General features: G+C 37.0%; 1 protein-coding gene across 1 annotated transcript; it reads right to left on the reverse strand.

The window, feature by feature from the left end:
• Window positions 1-20,305: 20,305 nt before the first annotated feature.
• Window positions 20,306-21,045, reverse strand: LOC116104927. The gene is made up of 2 exons (XM_031391353.1): window positions 20,737-21,045; window positions 20,306-20,677 (listed from the first exon to the last, which is right to left on the reverse strand). Exons 1-2 carry the CDS (start codon window positions 21,043-21,045, stop codon window positions 20,306-20,308), a joined length of 681 nt encoding a protein of 226 aa, XP_031247213.1.
• Between the last annotated feature and the right edge of the window lie 3,433 nt (window positions 21,046-24,478).

Below are 24,478 nucleotides of genomic sequence, written 5' to 3' on the forward strand. Positions count from 1 at the left end.
GACGTGGCCAAATACGTGAAGGAGTGCGATAGCAACCAACTTTTCTCCAAAGTATCAAACCTTTTGTTGGAGCAGCTCAGCTCTAAATCACACCATGGCCCTTGAAGAAATGGGGAATGGATATAGTTGAAAAGGTACCAACCGCGCTGGGGCAACGAGTGTATATGCTCATGATCACCGACTACTTCACTAAATGGATAGAAGCAGAAGCCTTCGCCCAAATTAGAGATCGCGAAGTTAAAAACTTCATATGAAAGAACATCATTTGTTGATTCGGTCTACCTAAAAAGATAGTCACAGACAACGGCTCCCAGATTATCAGTTCGGGCTTCCAAGACTTCTGTAGGACATGGAACATCAAACTAACTTCTCCACACCCCGATACCCTCAAGTTAATGGACAAGTCGAATCCTCGAATAAAACCATTCTCCAAACATTAAAGAAGAGACTGCAAAACGTGAAGGGCGCTTGAGAGGATGGACTTCCTAGAGTTCTATGGTCCTACTGCAGTACCGCGCAGTCATCCACTACAGAAACACCCTTATCATTGGCTTACAACTCTAAAGCCATCATCCTTGCAGAAGTAGGATGTCCCTCGGCATGACTCCAATGGACAGAAGAAGACGGCAACAGTCAACAACTTTGCCACAACCTCGACCTCACCGATGAGCTACAAGATCAAACGTTGTTCCACAACGTCGCATACCAACAAAAGGTAGCCCAGCACTACAACAAGAATGTCCAAGAAAGAATTTTCAAAGTTGGCAATTGGGTTTTGCAACAAGTCTTCCAAAACACAAATGTGCCAGGTGCAAGCAAGCTCGATCCTATTTGGGAGGGACCCTACATAATCACCAAAGTCGTTGGCAAAGGAGCATACCAACTACAGACACCAAAGGGCAAGAACATCACCAACAGTTGGAATGCCGCACACCTAAAAACCTATCATTTTTTATGGTCAGCCGACCCAGCTCCACCTACTCCTTTTTCTCTTCCACGAGGGACAGAGTTGGCTTGTCAGCTGCTCCCCCACCCCCCTCCCCAGTCTCCGTTTGACCTTTTTGTTTTCTCCAGCATAGATTTCGTTATCACCAAATTAATAAAAAAATGTCATTCAGGTTTTATAATTTTTAAGATTTGTGGATTTTCTAAGCCAAAGTGGCAGACATCCCTAACAACCACTAGGGGCATCCAACCTCAACAAAAATTTAACAACCGCCACAATAGAAAATTTACACAAGTGATTTATATATTGATACCCGACGAGCTAAAATAAAATATCGTCAATGCACTCAACACTTACAAAAAGTGCGCTCGGCACTTGAAAAATTGTCATTACAAAGAATGTATCTAAACGTCTTTAGTGGCAAATCCACTTGGCCCGGAGTCATCCCATGTCAGTTGTCGACTCAGCACCACTTCATCGTCGGTCGTCTTCTATGGTCCTCCAGCCGATCCGTCGACGTTAGCCTCTGACGCCTTGATTTTGCCTCCACAGACATCCAGCTCGAGTCTAAGACCTCGCTCCGCGAGGAATGCTTTGTACTCCTGTATGTCCTTATCCGACTCCCATTCGCCTTGTTTCCCCACCTTATACTCCTCCATGAGCTCCGAGCGAGTTTTCAGAACCGCCTCTATAAAGATGGTCTCTAGCTTGCAGAGGAGTGAAGCCCTTTTAGCTTCCCATTCGGCTCGAGCGCTCTGCAATTGCCAAGCAAAGTCTGCAAGTTACTTCTCTAGCCGAGCTTTGCTTTCATGTCCCACACGGAGCCTACTTTTTAGCTCAGAGGTAGCATGGGTGAGCTCCTTGTTGCGCCGCTCCAATTCATTGTTCCTTCGATCCTGCAAACTGATTAGCTTCTGGAGATAAGCACCTCCAGAGATGGCCTACAAGCACGAAATAATGAATGAATTAGACAAAGTAACATGAGGGTAAAGTGGCAGAGCAGGATGGGATGAATCACCTAAAAAAGCTGAGCCATTCTCCACTCGACTGCTTGCAATGCGCCGAGCCTCCCCAGTTGGCGCTCATCCTCGGGAAGAAGGAAAGAATCTGTCACGGCCCCGATGAAGGATGTATCAGAGTAGGCCAAAGCGTCAGACGGAATAACGATCTTCACACTATTATCATCCGACACCACCAAGGTAGTAGTCGACAGCATCTTCTATGTGGACTGGGGAATGTCGTCCATATTCATTTTCATTGGAGCCGACGAGCCTTCTTCATTTCCGCTTCGACTCTGACCAACGCTTCTCATTTATCTCCTTCACCAACAGCACTTTGAACTTGCTCGACATCCTCTCTTCTGCAAGGCATAATTCTTCAACAGTTAGTGGATGGCGTACGGATCTACCAAAGACGAAGAGGTTGCTATACCTAGCCAACAACACATAGAGCAACAGATGTCTGAGCAAAACAAGTATACCTTCCTACACCTTGGGAACCTGACTCCACAAAAGACTTCTCCGCAAATTTGCCTCACTTAACACTTGGTGGTAACTCCTCTCCTCCTTCGATAGAGCTAGAATCACTCAGCTTTTTTCCTCAACAAGAAGACTCAGCAAATGTCTGTTGTAGTTGAGATCTGCAAAAGAAGAAATAATGAGATTCAGTACTAACACTTGAAACAAAAACCAAACCTTATCACCTGTCGTCTGCCAGAAGAACGGGATGCCATCAGCTCCTCCTGCTCCAAAAACCATCTCACCCCTAACAAAAAAGTACCTGTCCTTCCATTTTTTGTCATAGGTCTTCAACCTAGTCACTAAATGCTTCCGACCATGCCGAAGCATGAAAAGGTACCGACCCCTCTCCCTATCGTGCTCTTTCAGGTAATACGAATGGAGCAGATCTATTACCCTGAACTCTACACCGAGTCGAGCGCTCAAACATTTTATCAACATGAGCAACCACCAAACGTTCGGCATCAACTGGCTTAGAGCGATACCATAGTGACTCAACACTTCAAGTACTAGCCGGGGAAAAGGGAAACGCGTCCCCTCCACCAAGTTCTGCTCATAGATCCTGATCCAGCCCGGCACAAACCAATCGACTCTCTCAAACAGGCTCGGCACCCTCATCTCTATCAAAGCTGGAATCGTGTATAGATACCGAAGCTTCGTAAGCTCCACCGGTTCAATTCGTGATGGAGGGTTATCAGCCAACATCCCCACACCAGGACGGCTCTACTCGTCCCCACCAATGCCACTGGTTGACAGAACCTCACTACTAACGCCCCAGCCCACATTAGCAGCGTCTCCCCATTCAGACTCATGACTAAACCATTCGTCGGTCAACTCATCATCGCTCGGCTCCGCATCAGACCCACTCGGCTCATTGCCATGATAAAAGGCGACGCTCACCCCTCGGGATGGAGCCGTCTCATCGCCTTTCGGCATCACCACTATGGTCGATGCATCCTCATACTCAGTCCCTCCAGACATCGTTGCTTTGCCTCGTTGTCTTTGATCTCCGTCCACCTTGGCACCATCCAAGTTGTCCAGAAATCAACCCCGCCCGGCTCAAATCCTGACCCAAACCAAATAAAGCCCCTTTACTTCATATTCCTCCCAGATCTAGCCGGAAAACCACTTCATTTTACCAAATACCAGCCTGGAACTCCCAGAAACCACCCTTTCTCTAAAAAGTGCAAGGTTTCAAACCAAAACGAACTAAAACCCTCAAAATGGTCTCCTAAACACTCTTTTCCTCGCCTTTTTGATACAAAAACAATGAAAAACCAAGAAGAAAGACAAAAGAAGCAAAGATTTACTAGATTCAATGGCAGAAAATGTGAAACTCCCCGAAGAAATGAGCAAAGTCAATGTTCTCTCTCTCCTAAATGAACTGGACTCGTAGAATGGAAGAAACGAAGTGTCACCGTGTTTGGCGCAATCTCATTGGTAACCAGAGGTCAGAAACTTTTCATTTCCCGCCTCTTAACCCGCACCTGACTTACACAGAGCGAGAGGCACGTGCGCCTTAACCGTGCTAGCTAGGGCCCCTTTTAGCCCCTCCGAGCAGAGCCGACTTAGTCGATCTCGGTGAAACACCTCAGTCGCGCGACGAGGATCCATGCCATCATGCCTGTCCCCCCTCGGAATATCGATGACTACCTCGTTAAGCCCAGTCAAGGTCACCAACATGCACCTAGTTGGCTGAACGAAGCCCAAAATGTCGCGAGCTAGGTTAACATCAGATAAACGTGTGAAAACAACCCCAACGACGAACACCTCACCCCAATCGGATATCCTTCCTCGAGCTGAACCTCGCCAAGCCAAGCAAGCGCAAACTTTGTAACCACAACCTCCAAACCCTCCTCTTTGTTTGGCTCGGCAACTCGAACCGAGCCAACTCGTGCGCGTCCCAATGGCACCTTTGATGGCTAAGCATTTTGCTGAGGAGCCATGGCCTATCCCTGTCCCATACGTAGGTAATTGATTATACTCTTTTAAGCTAAATACTCTTTAACTTAAAAGAGTGGGGGACAAACTATATAGGCCAAAATTCGTATTGAGCCTGACGAGGTCAAACCGTAACAGTAATAAGTGACATCCCAAAGCCTTCGCCCAATCTCGATTGGACCCACGTTTAGAATGCCTTGAGAACTGCCTACTCTATGAGTTGGGCCATCCTCCGAGTTAAGCTGAACTAGGTCCGGCCCACAACAATCCATAACAAGGATCAGAATCCTAACCAAATTCCTCTCTTGACAAGGCCTCATATCACACCCAAAGAGGAAAGCCTTGACAGATACAAGCAAAAAATCTAATCTCTTCCCAAAAAGAGAGTTCCCCTACCAAATAAGACTCAGAGTCTTACCAGGATAGGAACCCCTGTGGTTCACTATATAAGCTGAGGCTAGCTCCCTCATTGAGGATGGAGAGGAGACCACCCTTAAGCTTTGATTCTCGTATCACCAAACCCCTGATCTACATCAATCCCCTTGCATCACTTGGATTCCCTGAGAGACACAAGGAGGCACCCAGCAGGTCCATCAAGGTTGCCAGTAGCTCTCTTCATGAGATTCAATCTTCAATTCAATTGTAAATTTTAGCGTTTACAGTGTTCTACGCACAAGAGTAAGAAATCCATCCTCAGTTGTAGAAAATGCAATTCTAAGAATATCATTAGAAAAGCTCTATGTTCTCGAGCAAGCCCTTGGAAATGACACACAAGATGCAACTTAGAACTTTAGCAATTATGTGAAGACACCAAACAATGCACTAGACAATGAATGGAGATCTCACAAAAGCATTCAATACTACACATACTACTCAATAGGAAGCAAGAACACAATCTAGTTCATCTGAATTAACAAGAAAATCCTTCTTGTTCTGGGTGGTTCAGGTGGTGAATAGACGGCGGCAATTATACCTCCAATACAAATACAGCCTATATAGCTCTTTAAACATTGACCATAAGTTCCATCTACACAGATTCGATAAACACTACTAGGTATACACTAAAAAACAAGATGATCCATTTCCAATTCCATTAAATAGGATCTCAAAAAATCTTTGTGACATCATACTATTTACCGAGCATACACCAAGTATCAACATTGAAAACAAAACAAACCTAAAACAACACCATCAAAAGATCACTTCAGATACCATCAATCTGCCCGTAAACATGTATTCTACAATGCAACCACAACCCCAAAAGCTCATTGAAACATCAACAAAAGCCATATTCAAGCAAAAATATGTATAATTAACCACCAAAAGCTAAAAATTTATCCACAAACTAGCTCAAAAAAAAAAAAAAAAAAAAATCGCTAGCTTATTAAATGAAGAAATAGATTGTCATAAATGAAACGAGAGACCTGAGGTCCACCATGGCCATCATAGACTCCAACAAAGGTGGCATCTCTTCCAATCTCAACCTGGCTATGATCCTTTATAACGTAATTGGCTTGTAACTGAGCACAGGACAAGTCACCATAACAGTGTTTCTCCAAGTCTCTGCTCTAAGTAAGTGAGTATTGAATAGAATTAAATTCTCAGACTATTTTTCCACAAGCCAATGATATTCCACATTTTGATTTATAACAAAACCATTCTGGTTAAAGAGAAAGATTAGTGAGTTTCTGAAAAATCTCACTGATCTTTCAATCCCCTGAAAAATCTCTTCCAATTGCACCTAAGAGGATGTGGTTACTCTCATTCCTGAAAAATCCCCAAACTCAGGGCGGGCCAGGACAGGGATGTGAGTAACCACATCCCAGCGAGCCAGGCTTGTGGATTCCCTGACATCCCCTTCCCAAGGACGGGCCGGACTCTGGAATCCCCTTGGGCCCCGGGCCGAGCCCAGAGACAAGGGTCCTCACCCTGGCCCTCCGTGCCCATCCCTGTAAGGAATAAGGATATTACTATGAATTAACTTCTAATTGCAAGTGAGGAAAAGTAAGTAAATGAGCTAAATAAAACATAAAAAGAACATAAAATATCGATTTTCTAAAAACTCTAGTAGGTTCAAATCTCTTACGCCGCAACATCCACAGTCGCGTAAAAATAATTTCTGCTCTTTTGGAAACTTCCTCTCACACTCCAGCAAATAATTTTACTACTGTTTAACAATCCAATTTATTTAGAAACAAAATACACGTTCTTTAACCTTATCCCCCTTCCCCAATACTCCGTTAAACGGCAAAAAATAAAAGCTGCTCCTATAAAATCTCCCCACAATCCCACGTTCACTGCCCACAACGTCCACTTCTCTTTATTTTATTTTTTTAATTTTTTATAAACCCCCAAAAAGAACGGACAGGATATTACAATACAAACCCAAAAGAGACCCAAACTAGCTCTTTTGATGGGGAATAGGAGATGACACTGACATTAATGGAAGCCAAAGTGCCACATCTGATGACGAGAAAGTGGAACCACAGCCTAAGAAAATTTTGTAGAAACCAAATTAAGCTTCATAATACCAGAGATAGCTTATTGCTATGCTTTTCTTGGACCTTTATTTGAATCACTGTCTGTTGGAGCTACTTATTTATATATGAACGTTATTGTTGTAGTTTGGTCTATGAAGTATATATTTTGTTATTACAGGACTGTATAAACAGTAAGATGCATGATTGATCGAAATTTATTTGTTTTAAGTATTTTAGATTTATTACTTCGCTCATATATAAAAATTCTTCTCAGGACAAGGTTAAGATCTGAAACAAAATTGCATGCAATGACCACTTCTTTATATTGGCAGGTTGAATTAAGACACAGGTCGCAGTTTTTGAATTATATGAATTGGAAATAAATTTTCCTTCTTCAACTAAAAATTGAGTTTACGGAAAAGAAAAAACAAATTGTAAATTCTTATTAACTTTTGACATCTCTTGCCGAGTCCTAATCATCTCCCAAGCTCCACTCTTCAATGTTCAATCATTTTCTCGTTGCTGGAGAAATCCCAGAACCTAAGTTTTCATTAGAGCACCTCAATATTCTCAAGACGCAATATATCGTAAGCAACTCACAAGCTCTCAAGCCATTAAATTAAAGACAACATAGTAAGTTGAAGGAAGATAACGACCATTTAATCATAAAGCGTTTTTTGTATTATTAATTTTGATGGTGTTAATTATCTCCGAACCATACCCAATAAATTAATCACACAATCAAGATTCCATGTAAACAGTGACAGCAGTTTCAGTTGCTTATCGGAGGCTTATTAGGCCATTTTCCTCAAATTAAGATCAAAATTATTTTTGCTAACAGAAGATTATTTAAGATCAAACTTTGTTTTATGACATAACGTGTATGAAATTAGAATTAAACGGATATCCTCAACAAATTAGGCACCTAAATTTAGCACACTCTTGAGAAAATATATAGCCACAATAGCTAGTATCAATATTCTAGTGTTGGTTTTGCATGCTGAAGAATCATTTGATCACCAGAACTAAATGAGAACAAAAATACAATGGTTCCTCGATTCACTTTCTCAATTTTGGCCATTGCATTGTTTCTCGGAGTTGCTTTCACAATTGCTGACGAGGGTAAGAATGATTTTCATAATTATGTTTATGTAACATCTCGACCCACTGTCAAAATATTGCTGAATATTATCTCTTACCCACCTCAAATAGTGAGGCTCAATGCAAATCCTCTTGATTCGTTTCTAACGATTAAGTCATAAATTTGAATCAAGAGGGACACACTCTGAACAAATATCTTAATAATGGGTCAGAATGTTACAATTTATATTCTTTATAATTTTTTGTTAGTTTCCTTCAATTGTAACATAAATGATTTTGTTAACTTACAGATCATGATTCAGTTGATTTTAGTTATAATGGAAATTTAACTGGCGTTAGCCAATGGGGAAAACTGAGTCCATCTTTCAAACCATGCGAATCAGGGAAGCATCAATCTCCCGTTGTTGGGGTTTGCTCCTACAATTAGTTTTGGCTACGTTGTTGGGGTTTACTCCTAATTATACTACTACAACAATTAACTTTTATTTTCCATTCATGATCCCAAATGTTAAATTAAAATTCAACATTTATGTATATGCAGATGCATTATGATGAAAATGTTGGAGATTTGGAGATAGATGGTAAAAATACAGCTTAAAACAAATGCACTGGCACACTCCTGCAGAGCACCAAATTGATGGAAAGATGTATATTCTATCTCCCTCTAATTTATTTCTTTTTTATACAAATAGCTAAAAATTTGTATCATTTTCTTATCTGAAATTACTCTGGTCTTAAACGATTTTGTGATAACTGTACATTTTAATTCGTATTTGATCAATTTTTTTCTGTAATTATTATCTTTTAGAACTACAAATTACAGTGTTATACTTGTTCAAGCTAAAATTAAATAATTGTCATCTTGTTTTCACTATTAAGAAAAGTAAATAAGATTGATTATTGAAATGTAATTAATGGCAGATATCATGCGAGCTCCATGTAGTTCATGAGGTTAAAGTGTTGGAGTTGTCAGCCACCTCATCAATAAGGGGTCACACAGATGCATTTGGGGGTTCGTTTAGGTGGTTTGGGCCTATTCCATGAAAAGCCACTTGAGGATTTTTTTAAGTAATTAATTCCTAATTGGGTTTGGGCTAAGGAAAAAGATATCCTTGTATTATTAAGTTTTATTCTTTAAATCTAGTTCATAAACTTATTTTTTTCTTATATGGGAGTGATATCAAATTATATGCATAGAGATGTGAAACAGTATTTCGATAATATTGACTCTGCTGGACGTAGTTTGTTAATTAGGTAAATCATGGTAAATTGCACATATTTTTCTTTCTCTTTACTTATGTGTGTTTACTATTTCTGATTCCGTATTACTCTAGATTGTTTCATGAAGATCACAATGTCACTGTCTGTAGCAATTATTTACCAATATGGTCGTCCAAATCCACTTGTCAAAAAAGGTATATTTTCCATCACATAATTTTTTTTTTTTAATTTTTTTTAAAATAAGGTTCACGAAGAGATTTCATGGACTCAAATAACAACAATCTATATTATGTTCTTTACAATCTTGTAACTGCTTCACTGTATTGTACTTCTACTGGGATTTTGATCACAGTTCACCATTGGCAAGGGAAAGAAATTTTAATAATTAAAGTCTGGAATTTAATGAAATATATTTATTAATGATCAAGGTTTGATGATTGCAGGTAAATAAATACTAGCATCAAATGGCTGGCTGAAGCGGTAAAAATATGTTAAGATTCCAATCGGAAAGTTGGGTGCTAAGGACATTACGAGAAAGACAAGCACATATTATAGATACAAAGGTTCTTTTGATACACCGAAACTGTTATTTGGAGTATCCTCGGCAAGGTGATTACTGATTAATCAATTTTTGCATGAAAATTATCCAAGTGTTTTTAGATAAAAAAAAAAAAAATCGTTAAAAGACAATTTTGGTTAAAGTTTTCATAGAAAAAAGTTCAAATCTCTTTTATCATAAAATAATGTAAGGATGAAGCTATTTGTACCAAAGAGAGTTTGTACAAAGTGATGTGACACATTATGTGAATGTCATATAATATGAGAGCTTACATAACATTAATGTGACACTAAATTATGTAGGTTGTTATATGGCATGCTTTGTGACATGTCATATCAGTTTGTACAAACTCTCTTTGTATAAGAGTTTGTACAAATAGCATTACCCATAATTTAAACTAACTTCAAAAACTTTATAACGTTCACATAATACAATGAATTTATCCGCAAGTTTATGTATAGTAATTGAATGTACAGGTGAGATCAATTTCGAAGGAGCAAGTGGAGGCTTTAAGAGCTCCCTCATCTATACATGAAAAAATTAATATAATGATTCATTAATTCTTTTAGAAGATATATAATTGTTGTACGTATGAAAAGGAATGTGATATATTATGTTGATGGCTTTTAATTTTAAAAATGTGAGCCTTCTTATTTAATATAGAGTAATACTAGCCTTACAAAGAGGTATGCAAAGAAGTATACAAAGAGACAAATCCAGCCCTTAAAAGAAGGGAAAGAGAGAGAGAGAGGCAATCATGAATTTTAAGGGCTGGATTTATCTCTTTGTATGCCTCTTTGTAAGGCTAGTATTACTCTTTAATATAAACCAATTATTTTATATATTTAAAGGTTAAACGACATTTTCAGCCCCAATCTATCACAAAAAGACAGGTTTTTCCCTTAGGTTTTGGAAGCACCCAACATTACACTCCATTTTCGAATTCAAGTGTTAAAATTTAATCGTAAAAAGTTGATCTTGTCAATTCACCTCGCATATCTAACATTTTTGAGACATAAAACCTAATCTAAAATTATGAAATGATAAGATTGTCCTTGTTGAGATTGTGGAACCAAATTCAATCCAAATTAGAGTTAGATTAGGACATGGGTTTTCCTAATTTGTATTTAAGTAGAATTGTTTTCTTTTAGGAATACAATTAGGAATATGATTATAATTGTATTAGAAATTAAAATATAATTCCTATTAGGATATGGGATTTGAGTCCTACTAGGAATAGTGTCCCATGTATTATCTATAAAAAGGGGTTAAGTGCTAGAGTTAGACATTACAAATTGAATAGAAGGCAAAGCCACATTTAGAGAGTGAGAGCCACCAGATAGGGTTTAGTGAGTGAGCCGATTTGTGAAGCTTGTGAGAGATTATTGTAATTTCTTTCTTCTTCTTCTTCCTTCTTCTTCTTCTTCATAGTGAAATTCCGCAACGGCAAAGTGGACATAGCTCTCATACAGAGAGTGAACCACCATAAATCTTGTGTTTGAGTGTGTGGTTATTTGTTTGTCCTTTGTTCACATTATTTTCGCTTTTAAGGATTTAGGATTTGCCAGTATCCAATTAAATCCCAACAATAATCGGTATCAGGGTGAGGTTTGAGGAAGAAAGCGATGGTTAGAGAAGAAGGAGAATTTTTACCTAGGATCAACAAGTTTGATGGAACAGATTACATATTCTGGAAGATGCAAATTAAAGATCATCTGTATGGCAAAAAATTACCTCTACCTCTCTTAGGAGAAAAACCAGAAAATATTTCAGATAAAGATTGGGCACTCCTTGATAGACAAGTATTAGGAGTCATTCGATTGACATTGACCAAGAACGTAGCAAGTAACGTGGCGAAGGAGACAACCACAACAGGGTTGATGAAGATCTTGTCTGATATGTATGAGAAGCCTTCTGCGAATAACAAGGTACATCTTATGAAAAAATTATTTAATCCTAAGATGAGAGAAGGTGCTTCCATGATAGAGCATATGAATGATTTTAATAAAATTATTAATCAACTGTCATCTGTAAAAATTGATTTTGATGAAGAAGTTCGTGCCCTAATTCTTATGGCTTCCCTACAAAATAGTTGGGAGCCTATGAGAGCAGCAATTAGTAATTCAACAAGTAGTGCGAAATTAAAACTCACAGATGTCAAAGACAAAATTCTCGCTGAGGAGGTTCGCATAAAAGATTCGGGTGAGATAACATCGAATACTTTGAATGTTGAAACGAGAGGCAGGTGCTACGATAGAAATTCAAACCGAGGCACAAGAAGATCAAAATCAAGGAACAAAAGAAGCAAGTCCAGGTTTGGGAAAAAAAATAGAGTGTTGGAATTGTAGCAATAAACGCCACATATAGAGGAATTGCAAAGCACCAAAGAAATAGGAGAACAACAATAACGACACCGCAAATGGCGTAACTAAAGAGGTACAAGATGCTTTACTTTTATCAATTGATAGTTCAATTGATTCTTGGGTTTTAGATTCAGGAACTTCACTCCATACCACTGCACACCATGAAATTCTAGAAAATTATGTGACTAGAAATCATGGAAGGTATAGCTAGCAGATGGAGAACCTTTGGATATTGTAGGTATGGATGATGTTAGGTTGAAGATGGCAAACAGATCTGTGTGGAAAATCCAGAAAGTAAGGCATGTATCAAAATTAATGCGCAATCTAATATCAGTTGGACAACTTGACGATGAAGGGCATAGTGTGTCTTTCTTGGGTGGTGCATGGAAAGTACTAAAAGAGCCATGGTGGTTGCTCGTAGAAATAAAAATGGAACTCTTTACGTGACTTTTAGTTGCAGAGATTCAGTTGTAGTCGCAGATGCTCCCTCGAGTTTGTAGCATTGTAGACTTGGGCATATAAGTGTGAAAGGAATGAAGGAGCTTCAATCAAAAGGAAAACTATTAGAGTTGAAGTCGATTGATCACAGTTTGTGTGAAGGTTGCATGTTTGGCAAACAGAGAATGGTAATTTTTTCCAAAGTAGCAAGGGAACCAAAGGCAAAGAAGTTGGAATTGGTTCATACAGACGTGTGGGGACCCGCTCCTATGTCATCCCTTTTAGGCTCAAAGTACTACGTGACGTTCATTGATGACGCAAGTAGAAAGGTATGGGTTTATTTTTTGAAAAATAAATCTGATGTTTTTGATACTTTTAAAAAGTGGGGAGCCATTGTTGAAAATGAGACAAAAATATGGGTAAAGTGCTTGCGATCTGATAATGGGGGAGAGTACATTGATCAAGGGTTCAAAGAATATTGTGCCGATAATGGGATCAAGATGGAAAAGACCATTCCTGCAACTCCTCAACAAAATGGTGTCGCTAAAAGGATGAACAAAACCCTAAATAAGTGTGCAAGAAGCATGAGGTTGCATGTTGGACTACCACAGACATTTTGGGATGAGACAATTACTACTGTAGCCTACTTGCTCAATAGAGGACCCTCTGTACCGCTAAATTGAAAGATCTCAAAAGAAGTTTGGAGCGGCAAGAGGTAAATTATTCTTTCTTAAGAGTGTTTGGTTGTTTAGCATATGTTCACATTGACTCTACTCTTAGAAGTAAACTTGATGCTAAATCTAATAAATATTTTTTCATTGGTTATGGTGACGCCGAGTTTGGTTATCGTTTCTGGGATAACCAAAACTGCAAGATTATAAGGAGCCAAGATGTCATATTCAATGAAGAAGTGATGTACAAGGGTCCGCTCAACATAAAGTTAGAAAATCCAAGCACTGAAGTGAAGAAGCAAAAGGTAGTTCCTTTAAAAGACTTCCCAATAAATGGCATGCAAGACAATGACCAGGAAGATCAAGATAATATAACTCAAGAAGTTGAACCACAAACGCCTGTGTTTGAACCTAGAAGATCTTCCAAGACTATAAGACCACCACAGAGGTACTCCCCTTCTTTACACTATATTTTACTAACTGATGGTGGTGAACCAGAGTGTTATGAGGAAGCAATGCAAGTTGATGAATCAATCAAGTGGGAGCTAGCTATGAAGGATGAGATGGACTCATTATTAACAAATCAAACCTGACAGTTAACAGGGCTACCACAAGGGAAAAAGGCATTGCAAAACAAGTGGGTTTATCGGGTGAAAGATGAACATGATGATAGCAAACGATATAAAGCAAGACTGATCATGAAAGGATTTCAGCATAAAGAAGACATTGACTACACTGAAATTTTCTCTCCAATTGTCAAGTTGACTACAATAAAAATAGTACTTGGGTTAGTGGCAAAAGAAGACCTTCATCTTGAGCAGTAGATGTAAAGACGGAGTTTCTTCATGGAGAACTGGATGAAGAAATTTATATGCAGCAGCCACAAGGTTTTAAAGTACAAGAAAAGAAGAGAATGGTGTGCAAACTTCAAAAGAGCCTATATGGGCTAAAACATGCGCCTAGACAGTGGTACAAGAAGTTTGATGGATTTATGTGTAGTAACGGTTTCCTCATATGCTAAGCAAACCATTGTTGTTATTTCAAGAAACTTGGTAACTCCTATATCATCTTATTACTATATGTAGATAACATGTTGATTACAGGGGTTTGTAAACAAGAAATAGACAAGCTAAAAAGGCAATTGTCAAAGAAGTTGCTATGAAGGATTTGGGAGCTACAAAAAAAATCCTTGGTAAGAGGATTACAAGAGAAAGAGCCAAAGGTTTCTTGAAGCTATACAAGAAGAGTATGTGAATAAAGTACTCAATAGGTTCAACATGAATGGAGCAAAGCCAGTAAGTTCTCCTTTGGCTAGTCACTTTAAACTATCCAAAGATTAGTCACCTACAACAGAGCATGAACGAGACTGCATGGCCAAGATACCCTATGCATCAGCGAATGGTAGTCTTATGTATGTCATGGTGTGTACAAGGCCAAACATAGCTCATGCAGTAAGAGTTGTGAGTAGGTACATGAGCAATCCAGGAAAGCAACATTGGGAAGTAGTAAAGCGAATTCTTAGATATTTGAAAGGTACTACAGATTTAGCATTATGCTTTAGGAAGTCAGACTTAGAGCTACAAGGTTATGTGGATGCTGATATGGCTGGTGACATTGATAACCGCAAGAGTACCACAGGTTATGTCTTTACATTAGGTGATACAACGGTCAGTTGAGTTTCAAAGTTATAGAAGATTATTGCTCTTTCTACTACAGAGGCAGAGTATGTTGCTATGACAGAAGCTAGTAAGGAGCTGATATGGTTACAACGGTTCCTAGAAGAATTGGGTCAGAATTATGAGAAGAGCATTTTGTATTGTGATAGCCAAAGTGCAATTCACCTGGCAAAGAACCCAATCTACCATGCTAGGACAAAACACATAGAAATTGTTACCATTTCATACGCTCGATTTTGGAAGAAGGAGTTATAGCTCTCGAGAAGATTGAAGGGAGTAAAAATCTAGCTAATATGGTTACGAAGGTAGTTACCATTGAAAAACTGAAGTTGTGTACAACTTCAGTTGGACTTCTCGCTTGAAGAAATAAAAGTTAATGTCACTACTGATGGAAGTGAAGAATTGAAAACATGTTGAATTAGTCTCCAAGTGGGAGATTGTTGAGATTGTGGAGCCAAATTTAATCCAAATTAGAGTTGGATTAGGACATGAGTTTTCCTAATTTGTGTTTAAGTAGAATTGTTTTCTTTTAGGAATACAATTAGGAATATGATTATAATTGTATTAAGAATTAAAATATAATTCCTATTAGGATATGGGATTTGAGTCCTATAGGAATAGTGTCATATGTATTACCTATAAAAAGAGGTTAAGTGTCAGAGTTAGACGACATCACAAATTGAATAGAAGGCAAAGCCACAATTAGAGAGTTAGAGCCAATTTGTGAGGCTTGTGAGAGATTCTTGTAATTTCTTTTTTCTTCTTCTTCATAGTAAAATTCCGCAACAACAAAGTGTACATAGCTCTCATACAAAGAGTGAGCCACTATAAATCTTGTGTTTGAGTGTGTGGTTATTTGTTTGTCCTTTGTTCGTATTATTTTCGCTTTCAGGGATTTAGGATTTACTAGTATCCAATTAAATCCCGACCGCCCTTTCACAGTTTAAGTTATAATGCTTGAATTCGAAAAATTGGAATAATATTTGGTTTTTTCCAAAACTAAGGGAAGAATTCACGATAGATTGGGCATCAAAATGTCATATGACCAATATTTAAAAGAACATAACATTGGAATAAAGGTTTTCCAAAACTTTCGAGGTTTATTGCCAAATATGGAAGACAATTCTCTAAAAATAGCAACAGTACTTAGTGATGAAGAAAGTTATAACATAATTAAATACTAAATGGTGCAACAAATTTATCAAAGGTTGCTTATTGATTAGATTAGAAAGAACAATGATCCCTCACTTCTCCTTCTCAATCTCTGTGGTAATTGCATTGCTCGTCGGGCGTTGATTTGCAGATTTTCAGGGTCTTAGATCTTATTATCTCTTTTATAATTCTTTTTATATGTTATTAAATTTTATATCAAAAGAGGATCCTAATTCTTTTTTGTTTTTTTCTTTCCTTTTCGTTGATACATATTCATCTGCCTGAGCCTAAATTCAGATACTCAGGACCACTGGGGCCTAGCAACTGGGCACAATTGAATCCAGCATATTCGAATTGCCCATTGGGCAAACTTCAGTCTCCAGTGAACATTAAAAGAAACGAAAACAGTCTTCAACAAAGAATTGGAACCCATATACTACAATTGTTCCACTTCTGCAAAGGCTTCACTCGTTAATCACGGTTTCTCTATTGGGGTTTGTTCTAAAACTTTCCACAAATATTTTGCTGTGCATGGCTGATCTCCAAATTTTGACGGTAATGTTGAGTCGATAACATTATCATATTAGTTATCAATCAAGCATTTTATAGTACCATATAAGATTGTGTTACAAAATGTTATATAGTTTTATTAATTACCACTAATTAAATCCAGCCTCGCACACTGAAAAACGATGCGAGTCTAGATCTGGCCTCGAGGCTGCTGAAAGAAAAAAAAATGAGGGGATAATAAAGTAAAAAAAGATTATGGTTTAGTTAGAAAGTTGAGAAGTCTGAATTGCCTTGAATATGTCAATTATACCTTAATATATATTAGCTTTAACCGAGAAAACTAACAGATTTGGAGCTAAGGTTGCATTTCCGGCAATAACATGAGTTTTCTGTGTAATTACCCTTAGATTGAATTAGGAAAGGAGCAATAAATGATATTTAAAAAAAAATACTGGGTATTGATAATGGTCTTTAAAAACCTCATATTACATTATATTGTTGATGAAAAAGAAGAACAATATGTTCTACTGTTTAATTAACGTTGTGTGGCTAAGTAATTGTATTGGATGCAGTTAGGATATGAAGAGAAAATTGGAGGTTTTGTGCAGAAAGGTAAGAAATACAACTTCAAGCATATGCACTGGCTTTGTCCCTCCGATCACCAAACCGATGGTGTCTTGTATGTTCTCCCTCTCTTTGTATCTCCAAATTAATTGATGCAAATTATTCCTTAAAAAATTATATATGTTATAACTAAATTTGAAGGCCAATGCTTTACAAATATGGTAAACCTGATCCACTTATCAAAATGGTATTTATAAATCTTCAAATACCTTTCAAAGAGTTAAACAACCATTTAATCTAGAAATTTAAGCTATTAGCTAACGATCCAATATTATTGTTCAAGTCTTTCACATGAAACATTAATTTAATTAAGATCTACTTGTAATACTTATAGATTTATTTTATTTACCCACTTTTAGTTTGATTAATATTAAACGTACCCACAAATCAAAAAGTATTACTGTATCCTAGAGGGTTTTACATGAGATTTTTTATGTTCACAAGAGGTAAATAATATAAACTTTTTATAAATGTGGTTGCTTTGATAATAAGCAATCTTAAATGATAAAACAGTAACATTTGTTAAACACTTTGATAGAGAAATATTAATTATAAAAAATTATTTAATTGATGTGGGTGCTTTGATACAAGAAGGGTACCGTATAATAATTGTTAGGAAATATAATATACAAACGTGATAGATAATGGATGAAAAACAATTGATAAAATTCATTAAAACTATATTAATTTTGTATTATTATCTTGGCGTCATAGTGTAATTTTGTAATATATATATCTTAATTAAAAACATTATCATATGGTAATGGTTTGGTAAATGTAGATAGAGGGACACTTGTATGAAATGCCTAAGACGAAGACGGATAAAATGCAATTGGACAGTTGGGTACAAAGTTGGTAAAACGAACTATACACAGATTGAGCAAACAACATGTTCCCATCAGACCTGAGTTGGTATCTTTAATTGCGTTTATTCCCGATTTCAACCATTAAACTAACACAGTTTATTTTATTTTAACGTGTTAGGTCACGCAAATACTATAGATACATGGGCTCTTATACTACTCCTCCATGCACCGAGGATGTCATTTGGACTCTCTTTGCCAAGGTATTCATTTCATACATTCAATCTATTTCTATCTACATTTATTTTTAACATCTAAATCAATTTAATCCAACCAATATGAATTCAAATATAAGAAAACATGTATCTAGGTAGATTATTTGATTCTCTAAGATTGGAATATTTTTGCTAAACCCTATAACACTAACACAAGATTCACTAACATTAGGGGCAACTACGAAAATCATGACCTATTCTTACCCATAAAATGTGTCGCACAAGGTGACCAACGCGTCAGGCCAACCCCTTGGGCTTGTCATTAGTAATCAATTGCGATTTCAAAAATGTCTCGTCAATCCATCTCTTTAGGCTAATTGCCCTTAAACATATAGTTTTCCAAAAGCAAATGAACTTTAGGATATCATTCACATACTTATGATATTGGAACCCTTATTCCAATGATATGCAATGAAGAAATATATTTTTCTATGTGAAAGTAGCGTAAAAAAAGTTCTTGGGCATTGCAAGAAAGGTCTTTTCCAATGTATCTCCGCGTCGTTGTAAACTTAAACAAAGTAGAAATTTTGTTCCAATGAAAATTTGAGCATCGCAAAATGTCTAATTAGGTTTTTTTTTTTTTTTTAATATATATGGTTATATATATAAATTTGAACTTCAGCTTCAAGAATTTAATCTTCAACTCTCACTCACTTAATCTTCAATAAATTTCTGTCAAACACAAAAAAAAATAAAAAAAAAAAATTCTTATGTTAATAGTATATCAAAATTAAAGAAATATACATACAAAAATAAAATAAAGTAGATTGTAACCAAATAAGATGCACAAAATAAAAAATATAATTAATAGAATTTTAGAGTGTTAGAAATAATCTAAGAAAACAAAGAGAGAGAAAGTGTTAGAACTAATGCAAGTAGGGGCAGAGGCAGGATTTTACTTCGGGGTAAGCGAAACATATAATTTTAAGTTTAATGAACATAAATTTAACCTTTTTTTTTTTGGGTGCAAAAGGAAAAATGCTTTGCTTATTTGAAATCTAGCTTACTTAAAATTCAGCCCTATAATAATATTCATTTTTCAATTTAGTTCAGTAGATACAATATGATCTTGTGATCAACATGTAAAAAGTTGATAACAAAATATCATACATATTTGTTTTGTTTAAAAATAAACTGAATTTTATATATAAGTTTAACTATCAAAGAAAGCAAGCATATTTGGAGAAAATAATAGGTTTTAAAATTATGCTATAAAATACAAAAATTGAGAGAGAAGAGAAACAAAGAAAATAAAAATAAAAGAATAATGAATGAACGGTAAAATATAGGGGTATAACAATAAGCCGAGCCGAGCTTTAGCTATTCGAGCTCAGTTTGATTGCTACAGTATCAAACTCAAGCTTTGGCTAAGCTTGCATATATTGAGCTCAATACTTGTGCGGGAAAAAACAACTTTCGTATGGTATTCGAGGGTTTAAATATAAGCTCCTTTGGTACTAAATCAAGAAGTGATGAAGAAAATTTCTCCTACAATATAGGTTAACAGTAGAGTCTACATGAAATGTTCACTACTTGTGACAAGCCCTACGTCAATTGATGTAAACAACTCTTTAATTAACATTCATCCCCTTGGGCATTTATTAAATTGATTTTTATATACATTCAACCATTTATTTTTGTCCATCAATTGGTAAAAAAAATTTTATATCTAATATATTCTTGTGTGAATAGAAAAAACATAAATAATAGTGTAATCCTAAATACAATGTGCAGGCAAGATCCATGTCCAAGGCGTAGTTAGAGGCTTTGAAAGCTCCATTAGCGATGAATTCAAGAGAAACCCAAGGTCCGTGCAACCACTCAATGGTAGAAGAATTGGATTCTATGATGAGCCACGTCTTGATGAGTTAAATCAGTTGAAATTTAATAACAAAAACCTGTGAAATTTTGACATTCCCAAAATCCTCCAAGTATTAATGAACCGTTAATAAGTCGTTAGAATTTATACTATTATGAGTTAATGAACTTTTTTTTTTTTTTTTTTTTGAAATCAAATGAGTTTTATATTCATTCAATAGGATCGACTAAGGGTCCAATACAATTTGGAACATCTTCAAGCTCAACCAATACATCATCAATGGTTAGAGCATCTTTAGCTAGAGTATGAGCAATCACATTGGATGCTCTTTTAACATGATGAACCGAAAAAGTTTGAAAATTCCTAGAAATCGCCTTAGTATCCATAGAGATAAGACCAGCTTGGCCCCAATTCTCTTCATCCCTAAGGAGATCATTGACTACTTGAAGTGTGTCCCATTCCAGGATAATTTGGTTGATCCCAATATATGCTGCTAGAATGACTGCTTGAAGAGCTGCGAAAGACTCAGCCAAATGTGCATCTGGGAACATGGTTTTCTTCTTCTCATAGTTGCCATAAACCTGCCTTGCCAGTCCCGAATTGCAATTCCAACCCCAATTGTGCAGTCTTCTTTTATCACACTTGCATCCCAGTTTATCTTGAAGATACCTTCAGGTGGTGGCTGCCATCTTGGTGAGCTGGGATCAGGAATCTGAGGATAAGCATTAGGAGAGGTCCTCGTTTGATGCAAGGATTTTAACATGTCTAGTTCTTGAGTTGCATGGTGAATGGTCTGGGATGGAGTAGAAAAATGATGTTTGAAAGTAAACTCATTCCTCCTTTGCCAGATTTTTGAGACCACCACTCCAAATTCAGCTAAATGTTTTTCCTCTAATTTGGACAGAAAAACCATAACGAGCTCTCTGAAGTCGGTGAAATTGTTATTCATCTTTTGGAAGGTTAGAGAGCAGCTTGACCAAATATCCTTGGCAGCAGCGCAACCCCATAATGCATGCAAGACATCTTCTTCTGAACATTTATTGATTTATCCTTATGTCATTCATTTTAACATATAATTCTTGACAGTTGTAGGATTTATATTATTTCAAAAACTTTCTTTGAATATTTAGAGTGTTAGAAATAATCTAAGAAAAACAATAGAGAAGAGAAAGTGTTAGAACTAATGCAAGTAGGGGCAGAGGCAGGATTTTACTTCTGGGGTAAGCGAAACATATAATAATTTAAGTTTAATGAACATAAATTTAACCTTCTTTTTTTTTTTTTTTTGGGTGCAAAAGGAAAAATGCTTTGCTTATTTGAAATCTAGCTTACTTAAAATTCAGCCCTACAATAATATTCATTTTTCAATTTAGTTCAGTAGATACAAATATGATCTTGTGATCAACATGTAAAAAGTTGTATAACAAAATATCATACATTATTGTTTTGTTTAAAAATAAACTGAATTTTATATATAAGTTTTAACTATCAAAGAAAGCAAGCATATTTGGAGAAAATAATAGGTTTTAAAATTATGCTATAAAATACAAAAATTGAGAGAGAAGAGAAACAAAGAAAATAAAAATAAAAGAATAATGAATGAACGGTAAAATATAGGGGTATAAACAAGTCAAGCCGAGCCGAGCTTTAGGCTATTCGAGCTCAGTTTGATTGCTACAGTATCAAACTCAAGCTTTGGCTAAGCTTGACATATATTGAGCTCAATACTTTGTGCGGGAAAAACAACTTTCGTATGGGTTATTCGAGGGTTTAATCAATACAGCTCCTTTGGTACTTAAATCAAAGAAGTGATGAAGAAAATTTTCTCCTACAATATAGGTTAACAGTAGAGATCTACATGAAAAATGTTCACTACTTGTGACAAGCCTCACGTCAATTGATGTATAACAACTCTTTAATTAACATTCATCCACCTTGGGCATTTATTAAATTGATTTTTTATATACATTCAACCATTTATTTTTCGTCGCATCAATTGATAAAAAAAATGTTTTTATATCTAATATTATTCTTGTGTGAATAGAAAAAACATAAATAAATAGTTTGATATCCTTAAATACAATGTGCAGGCAAGATCAATGTCCAAGGCGTAGTTAGAGGCTTTGAAAGCTCCATTGAGCGATGAATTCAAGAGAAACCGAAGGTCCGTGCAACCACTCAATGGTAGAAGAATTGGATTCTATGATGAGCCACGTCTTGATGAGTTATAATCAGTTGAAATTTAATAACAAAAACCTTTGAAATTTTTGAAATTACAAAAATCCTCCAAGTATTAATGAACCGTTAATAAGTCATCAGAATGTATACTATTATGAGCTAATGAACATTTATTTATTTATCCTTCTGTCATTCATTTTAACATATAATTCTTGACAGTTGTAGGATTTATATTATTTCAAAAACTTTGGGGGATTAATATTATTAACTTTAAAAAAAATAAGAAATATATATTTTTTATTTCTTATTTTTTAGGACTTTGTAAAAAACTGTATTTCTAACGTAGGAATGTAATTTTTTAAATATGAATCACAACTTCAAATGTTATACGATTTCAATTAACGGAGTTATGATTTTTGAGAATCTATTTAATTGGGTTAACCTATTGGCCAAAAGAGCTTATTTAAATCTATAAGCACTAATGAAATTTTTTTTTTTTTTTTAAATTATCGCCTAACTGAGTCATTGAATTTGGACGAGTCAGGTTTTAGAACATTGATTGCCACGATCTAGCCAAGATCGTGGCGACCAGCGGTAATTCTGGCCGACAGTTATTTTAAAAATTATATTCTTTTTCGTAAAAAAAAAAAAAAATTGGTTTATTTTATATATTTGGATAAATTTTGTATTTCATTTATTTTAAAGTTATATAAAAATATTTAATAGTGTTATGCCTGAAAAATATAAGGGCTGACGTAAGGCCCAGTCAGTGTGCAAAAGTCAAAACATAGGTACACCCGCAGCCTGCTTCTGTCAAAATAGTGGGTGCGCGCCAGACCAGCCAGAAGCTGTGGTGATCCCACGTGTCCAATCCCTGCGTCAAATCGCACAAATCACTCTAGAAGGTGGGCAATGTGACATAAAGAAGGATTTGTACGGATAATCCCACCAACTCACAGATTCAGTAATCATTGCCTCAATGTATCCCACTATAAATAGAGAGCTTCTCTCCCGTTTGTGGGATTGGCTCATTTTTACTCTTGATTAGCTACTCTCTTTCTATAATTTATAGCATTCACTCGCTTGTACTATCATTTGTAAGTCAGTCAGCTAATGCGACCTAACCCCTATCATTAATAAAATAACAGTGGACGTAGGACTTGCTTCCTTAGCATCCGAACCACTTTAAAAAAGCTTTTCTCATTGTATTTATTCTCTTTTTCTTGCATTCACATGTGTCTTCTGAGCTAGCTCAGCATTTCACACGTGCGTTTCGCTGGTGTAAAAATCACGCATCAACAGTTTGGCGTTAGAAGGAGGGCCTGATTTAGTGTTCATCGTTCATCAGGAGAATCTCTAACTTACCGGTCCTACAACAGCAAGTGGCCCGCCAACCTGAACTTGAGCGAACCAACCAGGGTGCTGAGGGGATCCCCCAAGTCTAGGGGGACACCTCTTCCAAAATACCTTTAGTTCCGCAAAATGCCGCGGGGGATATCCCATCAAGTTCACAACTTGACCCGGCCATTAGAAGCTACCTGGAGAGGTTCGACAATACTCTCCAGACGGTCAACCGAAGGTTGGACCGTTTGGACCAAGTGTAACAAATCCCACATTGAAAGCGTATTGGGGAGGTCTTGGGCTTATAAATGGGAGGAGTCCCTCCACCTAATAGGTTAGCCTTTTGGGTGTGAAACTCCCATCCCATGACAAGTGGTATCAAAGCAGACCCAATCCGTCTTTCGATGTCCCGCCAAGCGTCCACGCAGGGGCGTCCACGTATGATTGTGGGTCCACACGAGAGTGAGGTGGATGGGCAAGCAGGGGGCCCCACCTGTGACGAGGGCGTCACAAGATTGGGTGGGGGAGAATGTAACAAATCCCACATTGAAAGCATATTGGAGAGGTCTTGGGCTTATAAATGGGAGGAGTCCCTCCACCTAATAGGTTAGCCTTTTGGGTGTGAAACTTCCAGCCCGTGACACAAGGCATGCCAACCAAATCAGATGGGGCGGTGCAACCGCCAAAAACGCCTGCAGGTCATGCGAAAGCGCGGCAAAGGGAAATAGCCCGTGCCGCGAGCACTGCAGCGCGTAGACGAAAGGGTAAGCAAGTGGCAAAAAAGGGGCCTACGGCTCAATAGGGCCAGCGAACTCCGACCGTGTCCCGAACAGAATACCAGTCTCGTTGAGACTCGGTGAAAA

This window comes from Pistacia vera, unplaced genomic scaffold (genome assembly GCF_008641045.1).
Source record: "Pistacia vera cultivar Batoury unplaced genomic scaffold, PisVer_v2 Contig489, whole genome shotgun sequence".
Lineage (NCBI taxonomy): Eukaryota > Viridiplantae > Streptophyta > Magnoliopsida > Sapindales > Anacardiaceae > Pistacia > Pistacia vera.